Source organism: Natrix helvetica (assembly GCF_964273705.1).
Source record: "Natrix helvetica genome assembly, chromosome: 6".
NCBI classification, from domain to species: Eukaryota; Metazoa; Chordata; class Lepidosauria; order Squamata; family Natricidae; genus Natrix; species Natrix helvetica.
In genome coordinates, this window is record NC_138553.1 from 60034855 (window position 1) to 60059391 (window position 24537).

General features: G+C 35.8%; 1 protein-coding gene across 4 annotated transcripts in view; it reads left to right on the top strand.

Annotated features, from left to right (window-relative positions):
* Window positions 1-24537, top strand: part of MDFIC (MyoD family inhibitor domain containing) — a 202655-nt gene that overhangs the window by 50767 nt on the left and 127351 nt on the right. For 2 of the 4 annotated variants that reach the window (XM_081957345.1, XM_081957347.1), the window contains one exon: window positions 15791-16057. The exons of 1 other annotated variant lie outside the window; for it this stretch is intronic. In XM_081957345.1, coding sequence (XP_081813471.1) covers window positions 15791-16057 — 267 coding nt within the window. Of the gene's footprint in view, window positions 1-15790; window positions 16058-23341; window positions 23679-24537 lie in introns of those variants that run through there. One more of the 4 variants, XM_081957346.1, reaches the window with a different exon arrangement.

A 24537-nucleotide genomic window follows, 5' to 3' on the forward strand; every position in this document is an offset into this window, starting at 1 on the left:
GGACTTTTGAGTACCCCTGCCCTCAGCTATATTGAAACTATGTGAGCAGAATAGAGATTTATATCTTGTCTGAACTGAAAGGAGGAACAGAATTTTAACTTGGAAAAAAATTGCATGGATAATTTCCTCCCTAATGGGGAGCAGTCTTTACCATCTCTTCTTTGAATGTTCTATTACAAATGTTCAAGATGAATATGAAAAAGTTTGTCTTGTTCACTTTCCTTTTAACACTCCCTATTAGTTATTTGATTGTTAGGGAGTTGTAAACTAAAATGATTACATTTTATGGCATCGTTGTAAAATGAGAAGTGTGATGGCATAACTTTTCAGCAATACATGACCATGTATGTATGTATGTATTTGAACTCTCACGCATCTTTTGATTTGACTTTTTTGTTTTCCCTTACTAAATATCCCCTCAAGGTGGGTTGTATGGAGTATAAGTGAGTGACACAGTCACCTAATGAGTTTCTAAAACTAAGAAAGACAAAATATTTGGTGTTTCGCAATGCCCACCTAACACATTAATAATTACATTGCCTGGGCTTCTTCATGTTTTATTGTAGTAGAATATTCATATGAGAGGCAGATGTGAATTACATTAGTAATATAGCTAAAATATCTTTGCCATGTCATGAATATTATGTGTTGAGACTTTAAGGCGTACCTGAATTCTCATTTCTTTCCCACAATGTAGTGAATTTGAAAGACTTTCTCCTAAAAAATAAATCTAAAGTTAATATTTTCTAGTTATGAATACTGAATGCATATTTCATTGATGTCATCATTATGTTACTTTTTTGTGTAAAATGTCTTAATGTGAGGACATACGTTTTTTGTAAAAGATTTAGACTCTTGGTACGTGTGCAAGTTCAGCATCTTTTGGTTGTTGTTCTTTAGGAAGCCACTCTTTCTTGGACTGTGGCAGAAGCCTGGGGTGGGAAACTTTCTTACCTTAAGGAATGGATTTATAATACAATTCCTAAAGAACCACAACTATGGGAGCATAAGATAGCATTTTTAAAATACATGAAATAACGTGAAAGCATATTCTGTTATTCCAGAATGCAAGACATGAAATAATTGATTTAAGTTACAAGAAGCAAATTCTGATTGAATGTTAAGAAAAAGCATTAAAAATCATTACCCAAAGACACAGACCTCCAGAGCAGTTCAGAGCATGGACTGCCAAGCAGTTGCCAGAGAACCATCAGTTTGGGAAATTTTAATTTGATTCTAATTTTATGGTCAGGTATGTATGTAAGTGCCAAGTGGGTACAAGAATGATAGATGTCCTGATCCCACTCAGCTGGGATCTTTTGCCCTCAGCTGCAGGAAATTATATTACATATTTGCCTACAGTGTATGAAAATCATATTTAACTCCAATATTCAGATGGGTACTTAAAAACTTTATAAGAACTGCATACACATGTTTTCAATAGTAAGTCAGGGCTCTCCCTCCCGTGAATGTGACTGCCAACAAATAATTTTAGAGTTCTTTTTTCTGCCAGAGTTTTCAAGAGATTGACCTTTGAGTTGATTGACCTTCTGCATCATTAGAAAACTTTTATTATTTTCTTACTATTTTGTCTTACTATCTTTAATCTTCTCTTCACTCTTTATTAAATTTCTGAGAGTTTTTTTGCCAAAACAATTTGTCTTCCTATCTGAAAGAAGGGAGAGGGGAGATTTTCTTTTTTTCATTTCTCCTTTCACGGGCTTGTTGCCTTCAGCCTTATAGCATAAAGTCTCCTTTATTATAGGATAAATTATAGGATGATTACTCTGCTGAATATATGGGAGAATATATGATAAAAAATAAATACAGGTGGTCCTCAATTATGACCACAATTGAGCCCAACATTTTTGTTGCTAAGTGAGACTGTTGTTAAATGAATTTTGCCCATTTTATGACTTTTCTAGCCACAGTTGTTAAGTAAATGACTGCAGTTATTAAATTAGTAAATAGTTTGTTAAGTGAACCTGGCTTTCCCATTGTCAGGAAATCACAAAAGGCAATCACATGACCTTGGGACACTGTAACCATCATAAATATGAGATAGTTGCCAAGCATCCGAATTTTGATCACATATTGATTTATGGTAAGATTGAGAAAATACAGGTAACATGCATCCCTAATCAGAAAGCTTCCCAAAAAATGGTAAACATTTAAGGTCACAGTACCCTTTCAATAATTACCTTTGAACCTAGTATAATTTGCAGCATTTATACATATTGTTAGTGTATTTTAGCTTACATTTAGCTTGGTTAAAGTACTGCTATAAAACAAATTAAAATAAGCTCCAATTTATTTTAACATATTAAAAAGAAAGAAAGTAAGGAAAGTAATTCTTAGAAGAATAACTAACTGCCTTATCTTGAGACTTTAAAAAAAATTATGACAAAAACAAAACACCCTTGATAATGTGATTAATGAAAGTGTAACATGCTGATCAATACTAATATATAAAATATTACATTATAAATTAGTTGATCACTATTGTAAATGGTCATAAAATCAGTAATACATTGCATATGTTTAAAACTAGAGACATCTCGGATCTGGTAAAGCAACTTCAATATTCATTTGCTAGAATTCATAGCTTGCATTCATTGTGACAAGAGTTATTTGAAGCTGAATGAGATGTATTTGTTTTATTTGATCTGATTTTCTATATTTTAAATGCCAAGCTTTGCATTTTTCTCTGTTGGATATCATTTTAATAGTTTGCCCCAGTTTTTTGTTTTCTATCAAGTTCAGTTTCAATGTTAGTTTTATCTTCTGAAGGATTTACTATGTCATAAAGTTTTGTGTGGTCTGGAAATTTAATAAGAGATATATTATTTCATAATCATTGATAAACAAAGTGAAGAATAGTGGCTGTAAGTCATAACTTTATAGCAACTTGAATCTTCATTCTTGTCTTGTGAACTGCTATTGGCATTTGAGTAGAAATTTTCAATTTTGACTCAGCCTGGTGATAATATAATCAAGTTTAATGAAGGAGAATATTTGTAGCTTAGGCCCCTTCATAATCAAGTCTCTTCTAAACAATGGTGGGATCCTGTCAGTTTAACAACTGGTTTTGTGATTGCATGCTGATCACTTTGCGCACATGCACAGTTTTTACAAAACTTACTTTCCATGTTACTTCTGGGGAGTAACACAGCTGAGGTGCGGCAATCTCCTCTGCTGCTTGATTCAGCTGAGAGGATATAGGTAAGTAAAATGCAAGGGCAGGTGGGTGGGCCCACCTGATTGTTGGAGAGAACCGGTTTGTTCCCCAGCTGATCGTCAGAGCTACCAGTTCACCAGAACCAGTCTGAACTGGCTGAATGCCACCCCTGCTTCTAAACCAGGTTGCCAATTAAAATATGTGAACTATTGTTGTAGTTAAAATAACACAATATATTCCACATATTTCTATCAGCAGTCTAAAAGTGAAATATGTAACCTTCCACATATTCCTGAACTACAATTTAGAGTTGTGCAAACCGCTTGGAGGGACATTTTAAAAAACTGAGAAAGAACCTCAGAGAGACTCCTTCCCAGGCTGGAACCTTATTTGAGCCACCTTGTCACATTCATGAAGCATCCCTCTGACTGGTTTGTATACCCCCACTAATTGCTAGAAATTCCAGCTACAATCAGAGGTGTGTTTCTGCCGGTTCGCCCTGAATCGGGCGAACTGGTAGTGGCGGCAGCATTCGTACGCGCATGAGCAAACTGGTAGTAAAATAAATTGAAACAGACCACTGTCTACAATGGTAAATTAAGATGGAAGCAAGAAGTAATGATTCAATGATACCTGAAGTCTAACCAGCATTATAAAATGTCATGTTATTATATATTCTTGATCAAATGTAACTTGATGGTTACAGAGGTGTGAACCAATTACTATAGCTAAGCCATAAATTATGGACTATAAACATAGTGCCTATGTTTACACAAACCAAGAATCAATAGATCCACAGTTTTGGCTAAACACACCGTATGAATCAGGATGAAAAAAAGGTTAGATGACACTGTGAGCTCTAATTTGATGCTCCAATTATTTTAGAAATGATCTTAATAAGAATGACTGACAACTAGCACAGCAATAATCTAATGTGTGATGCCCTGAGTCCCTTGGTGGAGCGGGTGCGGCCTATAAATTGAATAAATAAATAAATAAATAAATAAATAAATAAATAAATAAATAAATAAATAAATAAATTACCAGGAGTCTTTGTGAATTTAGCAAGATTTAGGACTGGTTGATATAAATAATTTAAATGGTTGCCAAGAGTTGTCCAGTGAATTTCATGATTAGCTATGTGGATATGGGTACAGATTTGTAACTTCTCTAGATCTGGAGAATTCTGGGAGTTTACCTCTATACATTCTAAAATTGTCCACTGGATTAAAGGATATAGAATGGACCATAATGCTATGAGCCAATTTCACACAGCGTTCCCAAAATTAAGGAGGACTGAACTTCTCCTATAACGTTTAAGTGACATAATAAGAGGAAAACTGAATGAAGAGAAAGCTGATATAATAGCTCCTATGCCCTTACGAACTACAGCTAATTTTCAAAAACTCCAAGAATCCATCAATTACTTTCACTTTTCTTGAGTTTTGGTTTGTCATTATAGTTTGTATAGTTGCTTGGTAAGGATGCTTGGTAAATATGGTGCTGATTACAGTTTTGTTAGAAAATACAGTAATGATTTTTCTTTTTACAAAATATATACTGTATATAGACTAAATTTTATGCCTGTAATATTCTTTAACAGCTACTAAGAAAACTGTATAGATGTGGTAATCAGGAATCCAATTCATCCAAATAAAGAGCATAATTGATAGATTTATTTATTTATTTTCTCTTTAATAGGATACATATTGTGTGGTGTAGGTAGTATTCTCCTACATTGAAAACGGAATACAGCTAAGCGTGCATTTCATAATCATTGTTGTCATTTCTCATAGATTTAAAAAATATTTGAAAGTTTAATATTTAATTTGCAGTGAAAGAGAATATATAAGCATACATAACAAAATGTAAACAGGCAGATGTTTTTGACAGCTGGATATGAATTTCAAATCTAAATGGGGACTATCAGTTTTTTGTTTCATGTGTGAAATCTTGGTAATAAAGACATACTAAATACTCAGAAATATTTTATGCTATCTAGTAACCAAATAAGTAAATTACAATGTAATGTTGGATAAGTAACACACAAAATACTATATTAAGGTGTGCTTATGAAGAGGCCAATAAGAGTGCTTCAGTGAAACATGCTATTGGGTTATATGCTATAGCAATATATTGTCTTTGCAATATTATTTGCTGTTTTTCGGTCAGAAATGATTCATTCTATTTAATCATTAATCCAATTCTGATGCATTTTTACTAATAGTAATGGTAAAATATTGAACAAAATCCACTAGTTTTGTAATATCATGGGAACAATTTAACAACGGAAGCAAAGTTTCTTTCTAAATATATGTAAAGTAATATTTTAGCATTCTACATTGTTTTTGGGTTTTTTTTTAAAAAAAAGTTTGTCCAGTGCTATCCTGAATTTAAGGTGCTGAATGTTCCTAAATCTAATATTGGAATTCTGATAGACATTGCATTAGTTATTGAATGGGAAGAATAACATTTTGCTCGTGTATAGTGGAAAATGGAGTCTTTTGTAGCAGCACATGGTCTGTTTGGAATGATATAACAGACACTGCATGTTCACATATCAAACAAAATGCCATCTTACTATAGAAAAGAGGTGTCAAAAAGTTTCTTTGTACCTTTAACGCATGCGATTATGTAGTACAAAATGCAGAGTTTGTAAAAAAAAAATTCAATATACAGGCAAAAAATGAATAATTCAAAACAACTCATAAGTTCTACATTCTACTGTATCTTTTATAACACAGGCAGAAGATAGCATTGTGCTCCCAGTAGGGCTGAATTTGCACAAGTTACACCTCTGAAAATGCCAGATGGTCTATGGTCTACTTTTGAGAGCTGTCATATATGTAAAGATTTTTTAAAAAAGAAAGACAGCTGAATGAGAGTAGTGGATCATTAAAGAGAGAGTGAGAGTCCCTTGGTATCACTGTGTTTTAAGAAAGCATTGTGTCGTTTCCTCATATTAAGCTTTTCATTATTTTTTCCTTTTTTAGCTGTGTATAGCCTTTAACAATAAGGAAAACATTTCTATTTTAATTTGAATTATAGTGGCTTAATCATAAAAACTTTCAAATGTTTTTGGTTCTGTATATTAGAATTCAGGCATATAGATTCTAATTGGTTTCAAGTGCATTTTAAGCATACGATTCAAGTATCTTTAGTGAAAAATGATTGATAAAGTTAAAATAAATTTAAATTGCTATAATTAATACCATGGGGGGGTGCTATTCATTTTTTATTTGACCTGTATATCATTTCTGAATACTCCAAAACCATTCAGCTAAAAAGTTATATGCTAATGTTGAAAAAAATAAGTCTACTTGGGAACGGAATTTATGTCTTTATCCTAATAGAAATCATGAAATTAAACTAAAACAATTGCACAGGGTTTGCTTTTCGTGGAGATTTCATATTGCACATTAATTGTTATATGCAACTAGTGAACATATGTCATACATTATGATATTGAAAAATAAATAGTTGCAAACAACCACTTCCAATCTTGCAATAGTCTAAAGCAGGAGTGTCAAACTGGCAACTCTTGGGTCGGATGCATCACACACAGGCCACGCCCATCCCAGCTCCGCAAAGGGGGAAATGTCACGATACATCTTGTGACAGCAATGTGATGCTGCGAGTTTGACACTGGTCTAAAGCATCACAGTCAATTCTAATATCTCTGTCATTTAGTTTTATAGACTTTTTCCTATGTTCTTGCCATTTACTTATTGACAAAGGATTAGAGCTTTTCCAACAGCTGCCCAGAATCACTTTGAAGTGAGATGGACAGCAAATAAATGTGAAAATAAATAGACAAATAAACAAACAAACAAAATAAACACTAAGGTGCTTAATGTTGAAAGCATATGATTTTATATCCAGAAATTCTAGAAAGCATACCTCTCTGTTAGACTACTAAATGTCAAGATGCTTGCATATTCAGGAAATATTTACACTTTTATCAATACTGATTTAGGATGAAAATTGAAGTAGATCAAGTTATTCTTCCATAGGAAAATAAATGTTGAGTTCTAATCTGAGTTTGTGATTGATTAAGTTGTGTCTGCTTACCCATGTAAATGGAGTTTTCTGTAAAAAAGTGATCATATTTTAATATCTTTGGAGATTTTCTTTTGTTGGTGAATTGCCAGTATATTTCTATTCACTGAAGATGTTTGATGGAAATTTATCATTTTTGTGAATGAGTGTGGCTTTCCTGTTGTGTCTTTAGAATTTGAATTAAATTATTAGTTATCAGTCTTGCAAATAAGACCACAAAATAACACCCCCCCCTTTTAAATAGCCTGCCTGTCCATACATATATAAAATTTGCCATGAGACTTAAATTAACACAAGGAACCAAGGTTTCTTTTCTTTTCTTTTCTTTTTTTGCAGAACTACTATTTCTCTGCCTAGAGGCATTTCATGCTCCTGGGAAGACCATCAGACATGTCTGACTGTTTTGACAAACATTTTTCTTTATTTTATACAAAGATATTTTAGATAAGCTGCTTTTACAAATGAGAATTATGTTTTCAGTGAATGAATGATTTTCAATTGTCTGCACACATTAGAACTGAAGGTGATTGATTTTTTTCACTTTATGAGAGTTAGGATAAATGTTTTAATGTATGAGTCTTCTATAGAAAGTAGATTTCAATATCTAAAGTTTCCTTCTGTCCACAGTTAAATTTATATTCAAAAATAGTATTAATATATAAGCTTCTGCCAATAAATTTTTAGTGCATTTCAGCTTTATATTTGCCCTGAACTTGCATTATTATACTTTAAGGGGCACTTAGATAATTTTTTGCTGATGTCTAGTTGCAAGCAGGGTTGGCATAATGAGCTGACCATGACATGCTGACCCTGAAGAAAGGAGATTACTCCTACAAGAAAACAAATAAACACACATTATTACATAACAGTCTCCTGGTGCTGCTTGGCCTTATCATGGTCAATTTGGGTACTGGCATGGAATTTGTGGATAAGTCTAGTGGCAGGAACATTCACTGCTGTTACCCATTCTACCTCTGCCAGGGGAAACTCCTTCCACAAAACTAAACATTGTAACTTCCCCTCGGAATTGGGAGTTGAGGATCTCATTGACTTAAAATGAGGGGAGAGAGGTGGCTTAGTAGCTGGTTTCATTGGTGAGCTATGGAAGGGCTTGAATAAACTACAGTGAAACACCGGGTGGATGTGCCTGAAATTTTTTGACAATTTCAGTTCCACTGTCACCAGATTCACAATCCAGGTGAAAGGGAAAGGACCTATATTCCTAGGATCCAGCTTCTTGCAAGGCTGTCTCAGCTGCAAGAACTTTGTGGAGAGATGTATCTTATCCCCTATCTTAAACTCCTTCTGAGTTGTTCTCTTCTTGTCAATCTGTCTTCTGTTTCCCTTGCTGCTTCTAGCACTTTGCGGACCACAGGCCAAATGGCTTTCAAAGTACTGATCCATTCAGCCAATGATGTCATTGAACAGTTATCTTGAGGGAGTTCTGGTATAGGGACGAACTCAGTGGCTACTTGAAAGCAGGTGAATCCAATATGACTGTGTATGAATTATTGTATGCCACTGTCAGACCTGTCCTAGTCTGATCCCTTAGCAAAGAAGAACCCTCGACTCCATTTGGTTGAAGTAAAGGTACTTTTACTCAGAGATGCTGTCTGCAGTAAAGCCAGGCAGAATTTAAGTTCTCGTGCAAAAAGACAAAAGAATATTCCACTCAGTTTCATCCCTCCCCCCATGACTAGTCCAAACACAGCCAGTGTGGTGCTGCCTGGATGTTTTGAGAACTCTGAATGGTTTTGATTGATAGCTTCCACACTCAGGCCAAAAGGCCTTGAAGACCCCTTAGCACAAACCAGTCCTGTAGTGCTCTGATTTTCTTCAGCTGGCATACCCTCTCCCAAATTCACACACAATGGGCCCTATCTAACAACATGAAATTTACTGTGGAGAAAAGCAAGGTTTTGCACCTAGGCAGGAAAAATCAAAGGTACAAGTACAGATTAGGTGAAACCTGGCTCAAAAACAGTAACTGTGAGAGGGACCTTGGAGTCCTAATGGATGATCACTTAAACATGAGCCAGCAGTGTGTGACAGTAGCCAAAATGCAAATTTTGATTCTATGCCTATATAAAGACAGGCATAGAATCAAAATCATGTGAAGTATTCATACCTATTTATAAATTCTTAGTAAGATCACTCCTTGAATACTGCATCCAGTTTTCATCACATTACAAAAAAGGTGTTGAGACTTTGGAAAAAATATAAAGAAGAGCAACTATGATGATTAAGGGCCTGGAGACAAAAACATATGAAGAACAGTTGGGTATGGCCAGTCTAGAGAAAAGAAGGACTAAGGTGACATGATAGCAGTATTCCAGTATTTGACGGCTGCCACAAAGAAGAGGGAGTCAACTTATTTTCCAAAGCAACAAAAGGAGGACAAGAAACAATGGAAGGAAACTAATCAAGAAGAAAAGCAACTTGGAATTAAGGAGAAACTTCCTAACAGTGAGGGCAATTAATCAGTGGAACAGCTTGCCTTCTCTCAAAAAGAGAGACCGGAAGCGCCGCAACGGGAACAGTTGGGAAATAGCGGAGCTCTGATGGGCTTTGCGAAAATCCAGCTGGACACTCACTGTCAGGGACCCTCGGGTCAGAGCCTGTTCTGGAAAAAGAGGTGGAAAATAAGAGACATCTTGAAAACCAAAGAGCAAGTTCCTCGAAAGGTCCGAGATAAAGCTCTTCAAACCGGCAGCGGAAGCGGAAGCAGCTTTAATGGGCGCTTTAAAGTCGGGGCATCCGGACCAAGCTATCTGAGCAAGAGAGGTGTTGGAACAAAGTGCTGGACCTGGGTGAAACAGTGATCAAGCAAAGGTAAAGAAACTTTAAATTTGGATTAAAAAGAGACCCAAAGCGGAATTTAGTGGCTATTTGACAGATGGGGGATTTAACAGAGAGAGAGAGAGAGAGAGAGAGAGAGAGAGAGAGAGAGAGAGAGAAAGGGGGGTGACAAAAACAGAACGCCCTAGAAGACTTTTATTCCCAAAAATTGGGCCTGGGTGTATGTGTGTGTGTGTGTGTGTGTGTGTGTGTGTGTGTGTGTATGTATGTATATATATATATGTATGTATGTATGTATGTATGTATGTATGTATGTTACGGTGAAAGACCGAAATCTGGTGAATGTCGACATTCACCGGTGAATGTCGACATTCACCAGATACGCTTGATGAATGTCCGAAAATACCCTTATCCTCTCGACACCCTTACCCTAATCCCCTTACCCTAATACCTCGGCAGATATGCTTCCTTTTAAGCGTCTTCTATTCGCGGAGTTTTTTTTTTTATGTCGATCGCAGGATCGCAGGTTTTTTTTAAAAAACTCCGCGAATAGAAGACCTTTAAAAGGAAGCGAGGAGCCGAGGTATTAGGGTAAGGGGATTAGGGTAAGGGTGTCGAGAGGATAAGGGTATTTTCGGACATACACCCTTACCCTAATCCCCTTACCCTAATACCTCGGCTCCTCGCTTCCTTTTAAGCGTCTTCTATTCGCGGAGTTTTTTTTTTTTATGTCGATCGCAGGTTTTTTTAAAAAAACTCCGCGATCGCAGGATCGCAGGTTTTTTAAAAAAAACTCCTCGAATAGAAGGGTGTCGAGAGGATACGTTTTTTTTTTATGTCGATCGCAGGATCGCAGGTTTTTAAAAAAAAACTCCGCGAATAGAAGGGTGTCGAGAGGATAAGGGTATTTTCGGACATTCGCCAAGCGTATCTGGTGAATGTCGACATTCACCGGTGAATGTTGACATTCACCAATTTCGATCTTTCACCGTAACATATGCACACGGTAGTGAGGCGCTTGCTTATTTTTCTGTAAGAGTACTGCCCTTACAGCTACATTATTGGCATCTGCCTGAATGAGGAATGGAGTTGTTAGGTCCTGTTTATCTGTATAAATGTTCAATCTGTTGGCAGGGGGGAGGTTTTGGGTTACACTTGCATGGGGTTTTCTTTGTTCTTTTTCTCTACTTTGATGTACCAATTTTATCATCCCAAAGGTAGAGGAGGAAACTAGAAGAAAAGCTATACTGGACCTAATTCTTACTAATAGAGAAAAAGTGATAGAAGGAGTTGAAGTTGCCGGAACTTTGGGCAAGAATGACTCTGTCATATTGGAATTCAATATAATGCAAACACAAGCAATAAAATATAATCTAACCAGCATCTTAAACTATAAGAGCTGATTTTAACAAACTCAGAGACAGCCTAAGAAAAATTCCATGGATGACAATTCTAAAGGGAAAACAACTCAAGAAGCATGGGAAACTCTGAAAAATATGATCATAAAAGAAAGTAAGCACTAGGTTCTGCCTTAAGCCCAGTGTCAGACCTGGAAGCCATCTTTTACAGCCAGTACTCTTCAATATCTTCATAAATGATTTAGATGAGGGAATAGAAGGGGAACTCATCAAATTTGCAGATGACACTGTTGGCAGGACGGTCCCTGAAGCCTTCGGAACGCTTATAACCACCCTCCGAGCAAACCGGACATGACTTCCGGTTTGCTCGGAGGGTCATTTTAAGCGCTCCGAAGGCGTCAGGGAAGCCTCTGGACGGTCCCTGAAGCCTCCGGATGGCCTCTGGGGCTGTGGGTGGCGGAGGCTCTTTTCGCCCTCCCCAGGCTCCTATAAAGCCTCTGGAGCCTGGGGAGGGCGAAAAATGGCTTTTAAAAAGGTGAACTCAGCTGGCCAGTGCGCATGCGTGCTGGCCAGCTGACAGGGCAGCGCCTCGCGTGCCCTGACAAATGGCTCCACGTGCCACCTGTGACACGCATCCCATAGGTTCGCCATCACTGGTATAGGGTCTCCTGCTTGAACAGGGAGTTGGACTAGAAAACCTTGAAGGTCCCTTCCATCTCTATTCTGATTGAATCAGATTCCGAATTCTTGCCTACCTTTGTCCCTAGATGTTTTCAGAGGTTCATTCAGGTCCTACTGAGATAAAAAGAGTCTCAGTGAAGACGTAACTTCATATTTTGGTGCTTGTTTAATTTATTTAATAAAGTTAATCAATGTTAATATACCAGTGTGTAAAATTTCTCTTAGTTCAAAATTGTATTTGTAGGAGTACTTTATTAAAAAAAATCAGGGGTGATTTGAGCCAGCCCAACCCAACCTCTCAATATTTTTGGCTTTCTTCTCCACAATGAAGTTCTTACCATTCACTTCTAGACATGCCTCACTTAAATACATTTCTGAATAACTCCATAGAAAGAATATTAAACCCTCAAAAAGAATGCAAAACTTTCAAATGCTTCAACAAATTTTACAAGGCCAGGAGGAAATTAAGAAACAGCTAAGGGAAATGAAAGATGAAATTAAAGAGAATCAAGTTCAAATTTATAAGAACTCACAGAGACTGGACCTTGTGGAGGGTGGGGTGGCGGAGGCGAAAGGGGGGGTAGAGGCTTTACAGAAGGGGAACAAAGAACTTGATATCCAACAAATGAAAACAGAGTTTGAGAGAATGTCCTTTTATCTTAGATTTCAAAATGTAATAGAAGCAGATGGGGAAAACATAAGGGACATTATGACTAATATTCTAGCTGAATACATACACAAAGATAAACAGCAGATGGAATGGGAAATAGATCTGGTCTATAGAGTGAATTCAGCATATGCCAGAACACACAATGTACCCAGGGAGGTTCATATTAAATTCCTTAGGAAAACCACAAGAGATGAAATTCTGGGTGTACAAAGGGGGCAAACACTGACATACCACGACAGGGAGATAACCATTCTGAAGCAGATTCCCAAAAAAATTAGGGAAAAAAGGAAAAGCTATTCGCAATTGGCGAATAAACTATACCAGAAGGGGGTGTGGTTTAGATGGTTGATGCCTGAAGGCATGCTGATATTCTGGGAGGAGACAAGAATCAGAATCAACACACCCATAGAGGCACAGACCTTTATGGAAAAAAATAAAGCGAACCTAGAAAAAACAGAAGATACCACAATGGTCACACAGGACACGGGAGGGGCCGGAGCTCTGCCAGCGGGGGGTGAAGGGGAAACACTAAGAAAGCTCAGATCACAAAAATGAATAAGAAAACCACAATGTTATAAACAGACCGAAAGTAATAATGAAATTATATCTAGACTATATATCATAACTATATAAATTGATTGAAAATTATTTTTTCTAGAATTAATATGCTGATTTTTTATCATTATGTATTAATGTTTGATATTTAGATGTAACCTATGAGTTTGGAGGGAGGAGGCGTCTGCCACACTTGCAACTGCCAAAATTTGTAACCATTCCACTTACCCTTTTCCTTATAAATGTTTTAAAAAACCAATAAAACTTTTTGAAAAAAAAAAAAGAATGCAAAACTTCCCCCCAGCAATTAATAGAAAGAGGTTTCTAATCTTGAAATAGTCAAAATTGGAAGGCTTGTAAAGCAGTTATCCTGTCATTTACTTTTTAGTAACTTGGAGGTACATCTGTAATATATGCAAGGATTATTTTGTGTATAATCCAGAAATTAGTGAATATATTCCACTACTATATAAAATATTTTAAAATATTTTCATCAGAACCTGTTTGTTTATTGAAAGCCCAAAGGATTTCTACCCTAGTTGTTTTAGGACGTGTATTTTATGAGGTCCACATGCATAAATCAATATAAAAACATTTCCTAACGTAGATTTTCTATAATAAAAATATGTATGGTGGTTTCAGAGTTCTGCTTTGGTATTTTTTTCAAAGGTAACCAAAATATATTTTTTCCGGATTACCCGTATTTTTCGGAGTATAAAATGCTCCGAAGTATAAGATGCACCTAGCTTTTGGGGAGGAAAACAAGGGAAAAATATCTGCCTCTGCCTCCCAGCAATTGCCTCCCTGCAACAAACAGCAAATAGTATAGACAATATACACTGTTTGTAGTGTTATATTTCAGACTATACTTGTACAGATGCTGTTAAAATTGATGTGCTTTCTGGAAGTATAGTTATTTTCTGCTATTTAAAAGAATAGCACTTTTTAAAACAATAGCACTGGGCCTCTTCAGATCAAGCATTTATATTAAAAAGCTTCTTCATTTTGTTAAGTTGTCTGGAATAATAAAGCAGTCTTTAAAAAATAAGTGTAATAATTTGAACATTCTATAGGCATTTATAGCTGTTGACTTACCTCCTTGCAGCCAACAGCCTGATTAGCTGAAGAAGAAAAAAATCTACCTCTGCCTCCCAGCAATTTGCCTGGTGGAGCAAACAGCAAATTTCACTTTCAATTTTTCCTGATCATCAGCTGTTTCAAGCTGCAGGGATTTCTATAACCTATTGAAGCCCCCGTTTGCTGCAAAGAGGTAAATTGTTGGGAGGCAGAGGCCAAAGGGTTCGGGCCGGTAGGTGAGTGGGGCTACATTTGGTGTATAAGGTGCACCCAAATTTTCACCCTCTTTTAGGGTGCGTCTTATACTTCAAGGTACTTCTGGAAATGTATATAATTATGTATGATGTATTATATAAAGAGGGGGAAGGAGAGAGTCTCATTTATTTTGTTTTAGTTTTTATATTCTGCCTTTATAAACTCTTTTTTTTTTTGCGCTTTTAGCAATATTGTCTTAATGGTTTTTTAAAATTCTAATTTTAGTTTAACAGTCATGGGAACTTGTTGCCTACAGATAAGTTAATTTTTAATCTATTCTAAGAGAAACTTGGTTTGACTCAGAATATTTAACAATCTCTGAGGTTTTAAATCCTTAAAGTATTAATTTCTTACAGTAAATAAATAAATCTCTTACCATGGTTTCACTTGGAGACCAAAATTAAATCCATAGTTAGTGTTTAAAGCAGTGTTTCTCAAACATGGTAACTTAAGATGTGTGGAATGAATTACCCTGCGGATTTTGGGGCATTGAAGTCCACACAACTGAAAACTGGAATATCATCACTGGTATATAGCAGCAATTGATCTCAAACTCCAGCCAGTATTATACCTAAATATATTTGTGTAATATGGCAGAACATTTGCTCCAATATCAAATTAAAATAAAAAAGATTTGAGGAACTTCCTGGATGAGTCCTGGACATTCCTTATAGATGAAAATTCCATTTGTAGTAAGTCCAACGGAAAGTATATTATACATACTGATCCAATTAAAGTAGGAGAAATACATATTTACAGAAAGCTTGTTCCAGAAATTTTCACTGCACTGTATAAAATATTTTTTCTGCATTCAGTGACACTGCTACAGTGATCTCAAGTTTTTTAATTATATATTCAGATCGTTCATTAGTAATCAAATATTAACAGACACTTGATGACTTTATCAGTCCTGCATAATGTGATTTTATAATCAAAATAATATAACTTATAATAAAAACCCCAAATGTGTTAGTTAAAGCAATTTATAATCTAATCTATTGCAATCAGTATTTTTAATCTGATGAACTTTCATAGTCAGCAAGGTCTTTACCAGTGTTCTAGGTCATAGTTATGTAAACGTGGCTGAACGTTGGAAAACTTTGTTTAAATAGGTATCATTACAGCAGTTAACTGCTCTAATTCTTTCTTTTTTTAAAGCACAACCTCAGCGTTTGCCTCAGCCAAATGCTTTGCCGCTTGACAAGTATAAGGAAGGAACCAGCAAAAAACAAAATATCCCAAGAAGTCTGAATAGCGAAAGTGGATTTTGCAGTGGAGTCAAAGTTGATGCATCAGATAACCAAATATTTTCTGCACATGATTCCCAAAAGCTACACAGAAAAATTCAGTCCAGCCTGTCAGTCAACCATGATAGCAGTAAGAAAAGCTCTACTTGTTCTCATAAACTAGGTCCTTTTCCTGAAGGTAAGTTGATAACAAAGCCCATTCCTCATAATAATTAAGCAATTGTCTAAAAATAATTGAAGAGTCTTGAGTCATGTTTCAGAAGGAAGTAGAAATCATTACTGTAAAACATAACTTATTTCACCAAAGGAAAATGTTTGGTGGAAATTGCAGCAAGTATTTGAAAGAAATGAAAAGTATTTCCTGCTTTCAGATATTTGCTCATCTTGCTACTGATCTTGGAGTTTTCTTTAAATTGCTAACTGGCAGTATCATTACAGAGACAAGAAATGCTTTGTATTTAGGAGACAGGCAAATATTTTAAAATGTGTAATAACTTGAATTTTTGTTATTGACAAGGGCTTAGTACATCCCTAAAAGTCCATATTCTGTATAGAAACCTAATCCTGGGTATGTATGTATTTTGCGTGTGCGTGTGTGTGTGTGTATAGTATATATAAAAAATCACACACACACACACACACACACACACACACACACACAAACAGTTGTAAGTGCAAGGACCCATTGTAAATGACTTTTTTCAACATCATTGTAATTGTGAACTGTCACTAAATGAATGGTTTTTAGTAGAGGACCATACAGTTCGTAGTTACAATGGTGCTGAAAAAAGTCATTTACCACTGATCTGTACTTACAACTGTTTCATCCTGCCTATGCCACATGATCAACATTTGGGTACTTGGCAACTGGCATGTATTTATGATGGTTGCAGTGTCTCGGGGTCATATGATTGGGATTTGTGACTTTTCTAGCTGGTTTCTAATAACCAAAGTCAATAGGGCAGGGGTGTCCAAACTTCCCCATGGCTGGCTGGGGAATTCTGGGAGTTGAAGTCCACAAGTCTTAAAGTTCCCAAATTTGGACACCCCTGCAATAGGGGAAGTTGGATTCACTTAACCACATCATTTGCTTAACTGCCTCACCAAAAATTCGAGCAAGACTTACTTAGCAATTTATCGATGAACGTTCCAGACTCAGTTGTGATTGTAAATCAAGGATTACCTGTAAATCTTATTTATTTCCATACCCTCAATATATAAATAAATGTTATTCTTGTTTCTTTGGAACCTGTGAATAAACCATTGATCCAACTACCGTAGAAAGAGCATCAGAATTTTAAAAAGAAAAGGAGAACAAGGCAAAATATCATTTTATCCCCTTTCATAATCTTCTCTCAACATTATTGTGAATATGCCAGAAACAATTTTTCTGGAAGATTGATCATCTTGGCAATTTCCTCTATTCCCTCCATTTCAAATGTACATTGCCTAAGTTTATAAACCTCCTTTTATAGATTACTAGTTGAAGCAGTTTTTATTAATTGATTTGAGCACAGAATCCACACAATTCTCATTATAATGAGAGGAAAAACTCAACTGATTACAAGGGCTCTCTCTCTCTCTCTCTCTCTCTCTCTCTCTCTCTCTCTCTCTCTCTCTCTCTCTCTCTCTCTCTCTCTCTCTCTCTTTCACACACACACACACACACACACACACACACACACACACACAAACCTCTATGTATTGAGAACCAATTTGGTGTATTGGTTAAGGCATCAAGCTACAAAACAGAAGCCATGAATTCTAGTTTTTCCTTAGACACAAAGCTGAGCTGGATAAATTACCCAGTGTAAGTAATTTTGACTGATCTCTCTCAGCCCTAGGAAGCAGGCAATGGCAAACCACTCCTGAAATATAGTCAAGAAAACTGCAGGGACTAATCTAGGCAGTTGCTAGGAGCTAACACTGACCTGAAGGCACAAAATAAATAAATAAAAAGCTGTACTGTATACTATAGAATCATGTTATATAAATATCTTTAAATTGGCTTTCTAACAGTTAGTTGGTTAAATCTTGATATATGGAACAATATCTTATTCAATTATTCAATACTGTAGTGAGAGAAGGGCTTGTCCTTTAAAATATTAGGAAAAACTAACCTAAGAAAGAGTAGAATAAATATTATGCAAATTATTTTCAAAACATTATCAATTAACAGTAATAAATCACAGGGAATGTTTCAAGGAATTAAAAAACAAACATAATGCACATGCAATTGTATATGCTCACCAAATGTATGTAGCATCTTGTTTGTTTAGAAATGCATGTTTTCAGCTCTTGACATCTTGTCAAGAGGGGCTCTTGTTTGCTTGTGAAAATTATGTCACCTCACATCTCCTGTCACCTTTCTGATCCTTCAGGTTCTGTATGTAGCTTTTATGATATGCCGATGCCTGAACCTCTTGTTTTCAGCCTCTGCAAATTTGTACTTTCCTTCTTTCTTTTATATACTCTGGTGCTTCCCACCATTCACTGAAGTAATTTAAATGTCACTTTTCTGCTTCTCTCACAGTATTCTCACAGTCTCACATCAGGTTTGTATCACTGTACCTCCTGCTGCTATAGTGCAATAATCATGTCTGATTTAAATTGAAAAATATAGTGTACATTGTATTTTCTAAAACAAAAAGTATATGTTGTTGACTTATTGTATTGCTTAGGGATGGCAATTCCTGTATTCCCAATTGTCATCGTTAACTGAATCCCACTGTTGTTAGGCAAAGCAAGTTCTTGCTGGCTTTCCACAACCAAAGTTAATGAGGAATCTGGCAGGAAGTTGCAAGTCCCAGGCCTCTAGGTAAGGGAGTGACTACTGCTGATGGGGGAGGGCATGAAAGGGTATGGAGGAAGTCAGGGAGGGTGCACAAGAATTTCTACACAGATCAAGGAGTGAGTGGGAGAGTATAAGGAAGTATGCATTAGAAGGATCATTGTGGGTTGAGTGAGAGTCGTGGTGCAGATGTTGGGGAGGATGCACAAGAGGCACAGTGTGAGTCAGGAAGGGTTCACAAGTAACATGAGTCATAGAGAGTGCATAAGGAAATGAGGGAGGATCAGGATTGTAAAGACGTGCTGTGCAGGTCAAGGAGAATGCATGGTCCTGTGCAAGTGGGTGGCATAATATGAACACAGGGTCTGGGGAATGGTGCATAGGTTGGGGTGACTTATCCAGTGACAGTCAACCTTCTCTGCTAGCTTTCCCATTGACATTCTAGAGAAACTAGTTGAGAAGTTTGCAAAAGGCAACTATGTGATCGCAGGGTACTTGGCAACTGGTTGTAAGTTCTGGGATGGCCAGAACTCTAAGGACCCATCATTTTTCTAATACCATTGTAACTACAGTCACTGACTGAATGGTCATAGATTGAGGATGGCATATCCAAGAACCTAAAAAAAAGCTAAAATAGGCAACTTAAATTATACCAATCAGCAGGCAATATGTAGGGCACGCAAAGATACTCAACCATTTTCCAGTTGTCAGCCCTCCCTCAGATTGCCACTTCCACCTATGGAAATGGATTATTTTCTCATATGCTTGTTAAGTCTTCAGTTTTTCACTTGACAGAGAATCTGGCAATCTCTCTTTGTTATATGGAGAGTATATTCTCTGACTTTATCAGAGAATAAATACTATGTCACTGATATTTCCATTTATGTCTGTGGTCCCTTTCCAATTCCACAATTAAACAATTTTATGACTCTGTGTATATAATTTCTTGATATGAAGGTTGGAGGCCAAGCATCTCCTTCAATTCCTGCATCCTGCATCCCAATTTCATTGTATTTATTTTGTACAATGACAATAAGGACTATACTATGCTGTATCGTGTCACCCTCAAAGCCTATGAGGCAAAGTTTACCAAGGTAATAGGGCATCATCAGAATTTCAGACCTTACATACATTCTTCCAGTCATCCTGAAACACAGAAAAACTGCTGAGCTAAATAAACATTGTGCCACCAACTATTTACCACTTGGTGAAAAAAAATGTAAAGAAGAACTTTTCTTTTAATACCTACCACCTAAGTCTATTGTAGTGGAGGCATGTCAATTACATGGAGCTATGTTACAGGCGAAACCATCTTCCCTCATTACATCAGCCTATCCCACACAGTCAGGTAGAGAAGGGGCTGAGACACTGTCAGTTAAAATATTTTGATGTGGCATCTAGGAAGAGAGCCTTCTGAAATTGGCCTCGCCCCAGAGGAGAGGTGTGCCACACTTTTTTGACTTTTGGAAGAGTTTGAAGACAACTCCTTGGGACTTACAGAGAAATATGCAGCCTTGGTGTTGGTTAGTGTGTTGAAGGACCCCTCCCTGCCTTTTTTCTAAACTTTAATTATTCTATCCTTTTTTAATTGCCTCTTTTTACTGAGATACTTTAGAAGGCCAGATCCTGAAGATGAAACTCAAATATTTTGGCCACCTAATGAGAAGGAAGGACTCACTGGAGAAGAGCCTAATGCTGGGAAAGATTGAGGACAAAAGAAGAACAGGAGAACAGAGAATTAGGTGGCTGGATGGAATCACCAAAGCAGTAGGGGTGAGCTTAAATGGACTCCAGAGGATAATAGAGGACAGGAAAGCCTGGAGGAATGTTGTCCATGGGGTTACGATGGGCCGGACACGACTTCGCAACTAACAACAACAATTAAGATACAGTATTCTACAAAACATGTATCTCAGTAAAAAGATGCAGCTTTTAATGTTTATATTTTTAATTGTACACAGTCTAGAGTCATTCTGTGACATGGGTGGATTCTAAATTTGATTAATAAAATAAAATAAAAATCCATCAATAATAGTGGGAAATTATTCTATATTATTGGATTATAATTGGATTCCAAATTAGACTTCATTTTTCACAGGAAGTTTGGCTCCATGTTATTAGCTATCAGAAATTCTATTAAACTATACTACTTTTCAGGTGGATGACAGAAGTTATTGAGCATGTAAGGTTTTCCCATGTTTTCCAAGTACAGACATGAGCTAATCACAGTTTATCGGACAGTTAATTCAAAAGATATTGTCTCTTGTTTCCTACCTTCCAATGAATGCCGAATCCCTCTTTTCTTATCACTCATAACACATTTAACGAAAGTGTTCATCTTTAGCCTTATCTACCACCTGCATGATGTCATTCCCTGCTTTATAAGAATAAATAAATGAGTAAATAAATAAATAAGAGCCTTTAGAAATGATGGCTACCACTATTTCCCTTTATCTCTTCTCTCTCTCTGTGTGTGTGTGTGTACACCTACCTACAGGCATACATACTGTAATTATATATTCTACTTATATTTATTGAATAATGTTATTATGAATTTATGCAGAGTTTGCAGAACTTTAAAAATAAAACTACCTAGTACAAAAGGAATATCCAGAAAAATATCACCTCTCAAATATAACCCCCTCCCCCCACTTCCCATCGAATCCAGCCAAAAGCTTAGGCAAAGTGCCAGGTCTTAAGGACTCTTTTAAATAAAATCAGAGTGGGAACAGAACAGAATAGAATAAGAATTATTACAATTAGAACATAGAACTAGAACAGAACAGAACTCTATTGGCCATGTGTGATTGGAATTTGTCACAAGCATAAGCTCTCTGTGTACAAACAACAATAAAGTGATAGGTCATAAATCATAGAACTATATGATATATGGGGGGGGCGAAGTCACGACAACACGATGTGCGGTCTCAATGTTCTGAGATCGCAATCGACACTTTTGCCACTGGGGGGGGGTCCAAACGGATCTAAACTGTCCTGTAGAGACAGTGAACAGGAAGAATACGTCTTGCTGAGCTCAGGGATATCGCAAGATCCCCAAAAGAAGCAAGAGAAATTTCTTCAAGCCGGTGACAAAAAATCCAGCCAAGGCTGATGAAATCGGGATGGCCCCAAAACAGAAGGAATGGAAAGTGAAAGTGTTTCCAGCTGGTGAGGAATCTTCATTGTTTTCAAAGAGAGACTGCCTATAAAAACTTAAAAATTGTTTTAAATTGAAGAATAGAAGAATCAAGGGGCGAAATTAATTTTGCAACGGTTCTGGACAGTGGTTATCACATTTTTTTATATGCTATCTTCATGGATGAAACCTTTACAAGCTTTTTAAAATGGATGGATTAAGTCTTCTGTTTTTATCTTTTTTTTCTTTGACTCTCGGTGATTTATAAACCAAAGCTTTCCTCTTTCATCGCTGTGAGTATTATTATTTTTTAATTCATTTAAAGACTGGACCTCTTTTTCTAATTTGAAATATAAAACAGATACAAAAAAAGAAATATTTTAAAAGTGCTACGTACCGGGAGGTCTTGTTGATTGGAGCTTGTGTATTCAAGCAGAACTTTTCCCTTTCTTCGTGGTTTTTCTTTGATGGCTCATTACAGAGCGATAGGGGTAAGCCTTTGAAGCGTGTTTTCAACCAGAGAAAAGGGGGAAAAATGGCTTTTGTGAATCCATGTTTTAACTTTAAAAACTTTAAAAAACCTTCCAAGCGAGAGCTCTTTGTTTAAGATGGCGGAGTGTCAGGAAAATGGAGAGATTGTAAGGCTGCAGACAATATTTTTAGAATTACTAAAATTAACAAATACATATGAGAGGATTGAACAAAAACTGAAACTTTTGGAAAAGTTAACAGAAAGATGTGATCGAAAATTTGATGATGTTCACCAAATGCAAAATGAAGGGATTAAAATTCAAAGAATTGAAGCGGAAAATGGATATAAAGCGACATATGAGAGGATTGAACAAAAACTGAAACTTTTGGAAAAGTTAACAGAAAGATGTGATCGAAAATTTGATGATGTTCACCAAATGCAAAATGAAGGGATTAAAATTCAAAGAATTGAAGTGGAAAATGGATATAAAGCGATGAAACTTCCTGACATTTATGGTAATTATTACTCGGTATAAATTCTCAATTTTTCAACTATAGGGCACTCAAAGCGGCTAAGTTTACAAAAGCACTAAACATGAAAGTAACAGAAATTAGAAAAACCTGCTAAAAGTTCTGACTGAAGAGAAAGGGTTTAATTTCTTTTGTAAGGCTGAAAGTCTGGGTTTATATTTTATGCCATTCTATTTTTTAAAGTATTTTTTTACATTTATACGCTAAATGCATTCAATATATTCTATAGCTAGAGAGCATCTTTCTTAATTCTCTTACTTATGTGTCAGTAGGCATTCCCACATAACACAACAGAGTGTGCTCAGCATCCAAATGGCAACTAATTTATACATGACAGTTTTTTTAAAAAAATACATGAAATCCAGTATGGTATAGTGGCCAAAGACACCAGGCTAAAAAAAATTGACATAAAGGCAATCAATCAACCAATCAAGAAGGCAGGAAGGTATTTATATACTTTGAATTGACAAAACATGCTATATCATGTAATTATTTTACTAATTACTAATTGGTTTGTTTTTGAAAATGCAAAGAATGGGATACTGAAAGAGGAAATAAATGGAGAGGAAACCTATTTCAAAGGGCAAGAGATAGCAGAAGAAGAAAAAAGTAAAGAATTTATGGACTATGAAACTTTATTAACGAAAATATGGATAACACTGCTGACAACTAAATACAAGTGGAATAAAGAAGCAGAAAGAGGGCATCAGAATTATATGAGAGATCTTACAAGCAAGGAGTTGCTAGGACTAGTCCATACAAAGCTGATTAAGAAGAAGCTTAGAAGATTGATACCACAAATGGCAGAGGACATAAGATTGTTTTGTTATTGGAAAGATGCAGGTTGATAGATGGAAGAGTATAATTTAAAACTACTAGCTAAACCTAGTGAAACTTAGTGATAATAGGTATAGTCAAATAAAAAATTGATAATGATAATACTTTATACAATATGTAGTGTTATGATAAGCAATAATTGGATATGAATATTGAAGGATACCCGAGATTATATATAAAGGTTAATAATAATAATAATAACAATAAAAAAGAGAACTAAATTAGTCACAGTTAAGTTTTGATTATTAGGGGGGAAATGTTGTAACATAGAATATAGCCAAATAAAGGATAATAATAATAATCTATATATATGTATGGGTATAATATAAGGAAATTGGATGTAAATTGTAAACAGCGATTTGGAAAGGAGGATTAGAAAACTTTGTTATTAAATATTATGGATGTTTAGCTAGAATAGGATATAAGGATTTAATGTTAATGGAGGATTTTATAAATAAGTAAATGAAATGCCAGTATGTGGTTATGTATTTAATTTTGCTATATTTCATGATGAAGGACGTTTAAACAATTATAGTCAAATAAAAGTGGAGGTATGATGATGGTAATATGTATAAACATTTGATTTAATATACTAGAGTTAATTTGAATTATAGTTGATGATGGTAGAAGAGATGCACAAAAACCGTTTGTAACCAACTGATACACTTTCTACAGGATGTAAAGAAGGAGGATTTTTATGTTTGTTTTGAAAATTAAAAATAAATAAAAAAGTTTTTGGCAAAAAAAAAGAACTATATGATATATGACACTATATATCATATAGATCTATGTTATGAACAAAGTGATAGTCATATATCATTGAGAAGATGATAATAATTAATCAATGCTGAATCTGACTGACCAATTATGTACACTGGGCAATAACTAGGAT